Genomic DNA, 8,395 nt, shown 5'->3' on the forward strand with positions numbered 1-8,395 from the left:
TACAGAAAACACAGGGGATTGGTAGAGCCCAGACCTTTGGGTTAGAATTTTTAGGAAAACCAATGAGGGAGAAAGGAGGTGGTCACCATCCTTGGGGGGTCCCTGGGACCCTGGCACCCTTTCTGGGCTCCGCCCTAGGAGTTGGGAATCTAATGACTTGATTCTTTTTTTGCCCCTGTTCCTAAATTCTGGTTCTTCAACAATAGGCACCTAGAAAGTACTGTTTTGTTGGTTGGTCGAATGGATGGACCCATGGAAGAATAAATAAATGACTGAATGGTTCTGTGGAAGGATTTCTGGCACATAGGGGGGATATTTGTTGAATGAATGAAAGAATGGAAGAGTAGAGGGTTGGATGAGTGGAGCCAATTCATGCATATATGGATGGAAATATGCCTGGAACGTAGTAAAGGTACAATATCATTATTAAAAAACTTTTATTGTGTAAAATACACAGAGCATTTACCATCTTAAGCATTCTGAAGTGTTGTGGGGACAGAGCCAGGAGTGCAGTTTCCAGGCTCTCGGCCTCACATAGAAAGGTGCTGGCTCAGGTAGTAAATGGCCATCAACTGTGATTGGATGGCCATCAGCCATGGCTAGTTGGCCGTCAGCTGTCACCAGTGAGCCACTGACCACTAATATAACTGCTGTGGCTACGCTAGCAGCAAATGGGGGCCAGCAAGAAGATGGTGGCTGAGGTAGCAAGAGCGGATTGCAGCTAGCATAGCAGATTGCAGCTAGCAAGTGAGGTTGGTTGGTTGGCAGAGAAGCGGACAGCAGGTTGCGGATCGTGTGGCTCCTGCTTCCTGTGTCTCCAACCCAGCCACCAGCGAAATATAGTGGTATGACTCCCCTATCTATGGCCCCGTGGGTGTTCCTTTTTGGCCTCACCATATCCTGTGTTCTTATGTGGGGAGCAGGACCAGAGACCCCGCATGCCGCCTACATGACAAGTGTACAGTTCGGTGGTATTAAATACATTCACGTCGTGCAGCCATCACAATTATCCATCCCCATAACTCTTTTCATCTTGTAAAACTGAAACTCTGTCCCCACTAAACAATAACTACCCATTTTCTTCTCCCTTCAGTCCTGGTAACAATCATTCTACTTTCTGTCTTTATGATTTTGACTATTCTAATGACCTCATATAAGGGGAATGAATCACACAGTATTTGTCCTTTTGTGACTGGCTTATTTCACTCAGCATAATGTACTTAAGTTCATCCATGTTGTAGCATATTGCAGAATTTCCTTCCTTTTTAAGGCTGAATACTACTCCATTGTATGGATACACCTCATTTTGTTTATCCAGCCACCCATTGATGGACACTTGAGTTGCTTCCACCTCTTAGCTATTGTGAATTACGATGCTACAAACAGGGGTGTACAAATATTTCCTTGAGAACCTGTTTCAATTCTTTTTGGTATTATACCCAGGAGTGGGTTTGCTGAAGCATAAAAATGCTATTTTTCGTTTTTTGAGGAACTGTTGTACTATTTCCATAAGTATGTCCATTTTGGAGAAATGTCTATGCAGGTCCTCTGCCCATTTTTTAATTCAATTGTTTGTTTGTTAGGTGTTGAGTTGCATGAGTTGTTTATAAATTTTGGATGTTAACCACTTATCAGCTATATTGTTGGCAAATATCTTCTCTCATTTAGTAGGTTGTCTTTTCATTTTGTTAATATTTTCCTGTGCTGTGCAAAAACATTTTAGTTTGATGTAGTCCCATTTGTTTATTTATTTATTTTGTTTCCCTTGCCTAAGGAGATATTATATATCAAAAAATATTACTAAGAGCAACGTCAGAGAGTTTACTGTCTATATTTTCTTCTACATGTTTTATGGTTTTAGGTCTTACATTTAAATCTTAAATTCATTTCTTAAAATTTTTATTATTTTTTTAAATTTATTTTTATTTTTTCCCCTTCTTCCGCCTCCCCCCCACTCCGGTTCAGGCCGTTGTTTCTCAGTCTAGTTGTGTAGGACACAGCTCCCTGGCCCATGCTGGTATCATGAGCCTTGCGCTCCCCCAGCTGAGGCAGTCGGTTGCCAGTTGGTTGCTCACAGCACCTTTCGCTGGCGGGTGAGTCACGCTGGCACACGGTAGAACGTGGCAGCACACGGTAGCCGGCAAGCTTATGCCAACTTCCAGCTGCTCAGGGCAGCCCAGCTCCAGGGAGAGCTGTTGTTCACCATCTTAGCTGTAGAGGGCGCAGCTCACTGGCCCATGGGGGAATAGAACCGGTGACCTCCGAGTTAAGAGCACGACGCTCCAACCACCTGAGCCTCTGGGCTGGCCCTTAAATTCATTTTGAGTTTATGCCTGTATATGGCATAAGAAGGTGGTCTAGTTTCATTTTTTTGCATGTATCTCTCCGGTTTTTCCAACATCATTTATTGAAGAGAATGTTTCACTTGATTATACATTTTTCCCTCCTTTGTCATAGATTAATTGACTATATAAGTATGGGATTATTTCTGGGCTCTCCATTCTGTTCCATTGACTATGTTTTTATGATAATATCATGCTGTTTTGATTAGTATGGCCTTGTAGTATAATTTGATATCAAGTAGTGTGATACCTCCAACTCATTCTTTTTTTCCCCTCATGATTGCTGTGGTCATTCGGGGATTTTTGTGGTTCCATATAAATTTTAAGATTATTTGTTCTAGTTCTGTGGAAAATGCCATTGGTATTTTGATAAGGGTTGCATTGAATCTATAGATTGCTTTGGGTCATATGGACATTTTAATAGTGTTAATTCTTCCTATCTATAAGTACAGTATATGCTTCCACTTATTTGTATCTTTTTCAATTTCTTTTTTCAATGTATTATAATTTTCCAAGTGCAGGTTTTTTAAGTCCTTGGCTACATTTATTCCTAGGTATTTTATTTTTTGATGCTATTGTAACTGGGATGGTTTTCTTAATTTCTCTTTCTGCTTGTTCATTATTGGTGTATAAAAATGCAACTTATTTCTGAATATTAATTTTGTATCCTGCTACATTATGGAATTCATTTATCAGTTCTAGTAGTATTTTTGTCAGAATCTTTAGGGTTCTCTCTATATTGTGTCATGTCTATATAACGACAGTATTCTTCTTCCTTTCTAATTTGGATGCCATATATATAGAGAGGGGTGTCAAAAATATACACATTTTAAGAAATGAAAAAAAACTGTATTAAAATTATGCTGATGCACTTTGAGCACCTCTTGTAATTGCAGAAGTCAAATGTGACTTGAATCCATCTTTTGTTATTAGTATATATTGAGTATTACAATCTTAATACAGTTTTTTCCTCTCTTAAAATGTGTATCCATATTTTTGGCACCCTCTGTATGTATGGTGTTTGTCAGCAGGAGAGTCTGTGAGTGTACCCTTTAGGAGGAGGTCTGGTCTCCAATTGCTCTCTGTCTCACTGGGACTGGACAGAATCCCTGCTGATTTTCACAGCAAGCTGCTGTGGGGACTCCTCTTCCTGACATTGGAGACCTGAGCTGGGGACCCTGGTGTGGGGCTGGGACCTGTCACTCCTCAGGAGGGAACTTGCAGCTAAGATATCCCTCCCAAATCTCAGCTGCCACACATGAGAGTGGGACCATCACATTTTACATCACTGCCCCTCCTATCGGTCTTGATGTGGTTTCTTCCTTATATCCTTAGTTATAGGAGTTCCATTCAATCAGCTAGTCTTCTGATTGTTTTCCAGGTTGATTTTTCTATAATTTAGTTTTAATTTTGATGTGGCCTTGGGAGGAGGTGAACACAGCATTTACCTACTCCAACATCTTGACCACTGTATATATACTGGAGGCGAACCCCTTATCAGATATATGATTTGTACATTTTTTCTCCTGTTCTGTGGGTTGCCTTTCTGCTCTGTGAATAGTGTCTTTGCTGTACAGAACTTAAAATATTTCATGATGTCAAATTTGTCTGTTTTTCTTTTGTTACCTGTAGGAGCAATATTATTTTTAAAAAAGTAAATCTATCAGTGAATGAATGGACATTTAGATGGGTGGATGAGTGAGTGGGTGGTAAGTAGATGGATACATGATTGTATAATCGGGTGGGGGATGGGTAGATGATAAATAAGGTGGTGGAAGGGTGGATGAATGGATAAATGATTGGATGGGGGTTTAGTTGGGGAGGTTGGTAGAGAGATGGGCAAATGGACAGTTGAGTGAGTGGATGGGTGACCAGGTGACCTTACGAATGTGTGGGTAAATGGGTGCGTGGCAGGCGTAAAACTCTGGCCACTGACGGAGATCTTGGCGTACAGCTTGGGCACAGTTCACGAGCTGTGGATTACTTCCTGACCCTAGCTTGGCTCCGTTGAACTCCATGCACACATATCCTCTGTTTCTAGGTTCAGGCTCCCTCTGTCCCCCTCTGGGCCGCCAAGAATCTCACCCTGGAGCTCAGATTGAACTGAGCCCTTGGTGTGTATGCTGATCTCTTCAGCGATAAGAACACCCAAGAAGGAGCCTGCATCCTCCTGGATACGGTGCCCAACCAGCTCTTCATGATGACTGTGGTCACCTTTCCCGGCCAAGTGGCCTCTCTCTGGCAGCCTCACCTATGTCTCCATCAGGCGTGAAACCTTCCCATGAGTTCCCCATTCTTTCATCTAAACCCCTCTCGCTGCCTCCACCCTGGTCTCCAGCCCAATTCCCACTCGAACGGCACCCTTCCCCATTGGGGATGGTGGGGGATGAGTTAGAGGGAGGGTCAGCCTTGTGCCGCCAGTCCAAGACCTCTTTCCTGTTCCCCAGGCAGCCATGGACGTGGGTCTCTTGGACCTGCCAGATGCACCTCAGGGTCACGGAAAGATCCCGCGGGGAGCGCGGGGCAGGGACCCGGCCTTGCGTCGGCAGCGGGAGTTCCTGCCAGAAGAGAAGAAGGACACGGTTTACTGGGAGAAGCGGAGGAAGAATAATGAAGCCGCCAGGAGATCCCGGGAGAAGCGGCGTCTCAATGATGCAGCCCTCGAGGGCAGGCTGGCCGCGCTGCTCGCGGAGAACGCTCAGCTCAGGGCTGAGCTGCAGGCGCTCAAGCATCACTTTGGCCTCCTGCCCGCCGCTGGTGGTGCCGGGACTTTGCCCCTGCAGGCTCTGCTATGGATGAACCCCTGGACTGGAGACCCGCGAGCTGGGCCTGAGCCACTCCCACCTCTGCCGGGCTCCCATGGCTGCGTCTGGAGGCCATGTGCTCTGGACGCTGGGGTTCCAGGATTCCAGAGCTGCCTGATGGCTCACAGGTGGACTGGCCCGGACACTTCCCCCAGGTACTGCCAGGACCCTGCACCCCCCAACCCCAAGAGAATGGATATGGCCTTGCAGGCAGCACTCCCAACCACCTTCTTCACCTGTCACCTCCTGGGTGGGCATGGGGGGCCCAGACCTGAGCTTCGGCCCTGCTGGGATCTGTGGTCACCAGTGCCCACTGGCTGCCCGGCCTCCCGGCCCTCGGCTGTGTTGCTGACACCCACTGCTGATCCCGTGGGCTTGCCTCCCAGCGGGGCCTGGCCTGTCCGAGGGCACTGTTCTGAGGGTCTCACTCAGCCCTCCCTGCCCCACAAACTGCGCATCAAGTCCCGAGCCTCAGGCAGAGCACCTGGAAGTTGGGAGGGTGGCGGGGGCCCCCTGTGAGGGCTTTCCCTGGGCAGGGCTAGGCCTGTAAGGGGTGGTGGGGCCCAGCGTGAGTTCGTCTGGGGGGATGAGCGGCTTGGCCTTGACCCAGCTCCCATTATTTGGCAAGGCTTGTGGGAAGCAGGGGGGTGGTGCCCTGGCTGGGAAGTCTTCTTCTCAGTGTCCAGGCCTCTAGGAGCAGGGCATGGGGTTCCGTCTTGGATCACACCATGGCTCCCATCTTCCCTAAAATATGTGCTTTGGGTAATTCCTTTTCCTCCCTTCTTTCCTTTCTTCTGTCTGTAATCCATCTATCCATCTGTCTGTTCTTCCATTCATTTATTCATTTAATCACTCATTCTTGTGCTCATTTGTTTATCATTCATTCATTGATTCATTCTCTCATTCATTTATTTACAATTCACATGTCCCCTCACCCACCCGCTCATGGTCTTTATACCCCTCCCTCTGTGCTCAGCTTAGTGACAAGTGTGAGGACACCCTCCTGGCTTTGGGGTTGTTATTCTGGGAGTGGTGGTGGGGTGTTGGGGACAGACATACTGAGGGCCATCCTGAAGGAAGAGGTAATGTCTCAGGATGGCTGAATCCTCATTTCTTAGGGGGCTTTTTTGAGGGTCTTGCTTCTCATCCAGTTTGAGGATCAGACTTACCCAGTCCAGACGGCTTCCTGGGTGTCGTGGGTCAGGACTGTGAGCCACTGGAACAGGTCAGCGATATCTGGGGTGAGGGAGGTCAGTTCCTCTTTCTCCCCAGCTGCTTGCTGCCCCTCTCTGCCCCAGCTCACACACTCCCAGCTGGATAAAAGAGAGGACCTTTCTGCAGGAAGGGTCTCCCAGGGACCCTGGAGCCCCAGAGCTCAACAAATCCCTCTCCCTCCTCAGTTTCTTACTCAGGACCCTCTATTTAAAAAATAGTTTTAAAGCTTTTGTTAGATTTTGGATAAAGAGACCCAACTTCAGTTATGGGGAGAGCTGTGGCAGGGGGTGTCACCTAGGCTGATACAGTCACTGAGTACTGGATGCCCTTGGCCAGCTGGGTCACTGGGCCTCAGGGACACCCCCCACCAAGCTCAGGTTAGTATAATTCTTGAGCACCCTGGGCTTATCACAGTCACAAATGTGTGTAGGCTCCTCCTGGGCAGTGCAGGGAGCCCCACACACCGCTGCCCAGCCCTCCGCCTGCTCTCCATTTACTCTGGTCCTTCACCTCATGCTCAGCCCTCCAGCGAGAGCAGAAAACAAGGACCCAGCCAGGCTTCCCATCCTGCTGGTCACTGATACAGCAGTCATCCATGGGGGACTCAGCCAATACCTGCTCCTGGGAAGAGCTGCGCTGCTAGCTGGGCACTGCCCCTGGGCACAGATCGGTGGGGCACAGATCCCTGCCTCTCCCCAATCTTTGGGCTTGGCTTGGAGACGCTCATCTCTTGAGTGTCCTGGGGAGGCAGGAAGGAGGGCTGCCTGGAGGAGGTGGCTCTGATCTGTCTCTCCCCAACCAGCACCCACAGCCAGGAGGGGATAGACTGGGGGTGCAGAGGAGCCCACTCCTGACACAAAGATGCCACACAGCCATGGCTGATCCTGCACAGAGGCCTTTAATGCTGCCCTGGCCTTAGCCAGAGGGATATTTAAAAATCCTAAAGGGAGAGGGAAGGAGGAAGTTGGAGCATCGGGAGCATCCCGCTGCTAGGAGCTGTGGGTGGCTTGGTGCTTTATCTCAATGATACCACCCAGCCAGTGTGCCCGAGGTGTCCGAGGTGTGTGAGTCGAGCTCACTTGCACCCCATGGACTCAAGGAAGAGAGGGGCCTTTGGGCCACTCAGGCCCCGCCTTAACCTTTTAATGCCAGTTGGAAAAGCCTAGAGGAAGATCTGCCTGCAATAAATCATAGAATTTCTGTATCAGGAGGGGCCCCCAGAGTCTACTGATGAGTGGTCATCCTGTCTCTACTTGAATACTTTTAAAGATGGAAAACTCACTTCTTCCAAACCCCTAACACCACTCCGTCTCTAGAGTCAAAACTCACTTCTTATAAACTTTTACCTCTAATTCTTTCTTACCCCAGGGGACCACTCAGAATCCTGCCCCCCTGCTTGGAGGTAGGTGGTATGATGGAAGGAGCCTCTGGTTCCTTCTCTCTAAAGAAGAGGCCACCACACTTACCTCAGATGGTTTGAGAAGATTAAATATAATTTATTGTGTGCATAGCATTTCATATGAGGTCTGATAATTAAGTTCGTGAACTTGTTGCAACGCTGTGGCTAACCTTTTTTGATTTCAGAGGGATTATTCATTATGAATTTGTACCAACTGGACAAACAGTTAACCAAGTTTACTATTTGGAAGTGCTGAAAAGGCTGAGTGAAAAAGTTAGATGAACTGAACTTTTCGCCAACAATTCATGGCTCTTGCATCACTACAATGCACCAGCTCACACGGCACTGTCTGTGAGGGAGTTTTTAGCCAGTAAACAAATAACTGTATTGGAGCACCCTCCCTACTCACCTGACCTGGCCCCCAATGACCCAAAGATAAAGGAACTGTTGAAAGGAAGACATTGTGATGACATTCAGGACATCAAGGATAATACGATGACAGCTCTGATGGCCATTCCAGAAAAAGAGTTCCAAAATTGCTTTGAAGGGTGGACTAGGCACTGGCTTCAGTGCATAGCTTCCCAAGGGGAGTACTTCGAAGGTGACTGTAGTGATATTCAGCAGTGAGGTGTGTA

The 8,395-nt window shown here is 47.6% G+C and overlaps 1 protein-coding gene across 1 annotated transcript; it reads left to right on the top strand.

The window, feature by feature from the left end:
* The first annotated feature begins 4,795 nt into the window (after positions 1–4,795).
* LOC117037848 (uncharacterized) lies at positions 4,796–5,665 on the top strand. Its single transcript, XM_033134352.1, has one exon. The coding sequence runs from the start codon at positions 4,796–4,798 to the stop codon at positions 5,663–5,665; it is 870 nt and encodes a 289-aa protein (XP_032990243.1).
* Positions 5,666–8,395: the final 2,730 nt, after the last annotated feature.

The sequence above is a fragment of the Rhinolophus ferrumequinum genome, chromosome 18 (genome assembly GCF_004115265.2).
Source record: "Rhinolophus ferrumequinum isolate MPI-CBG mRhiFer1 chromosome 18, mRhiFer1_v1.p, whole genome shotgun sequence".
NCBI classification, from domain to species: domain Eukaryota; kingdom Metazoa; phylum Chordata; class Mammalia; order Chiroptera; family Rhinolophidae; genus Rhinolophus; species Rhinolophus ferrumequinum.

What these genes read in the sequence shown, in the direction of transcription:
- LOC117037848 (XM_033134352.1), top strand. Translation starts at nt 4,796, where the DNA reads ATGGACGTGGGTCTCTTGGACCTGCCAGATGCACCTCAGGGTCACGGA.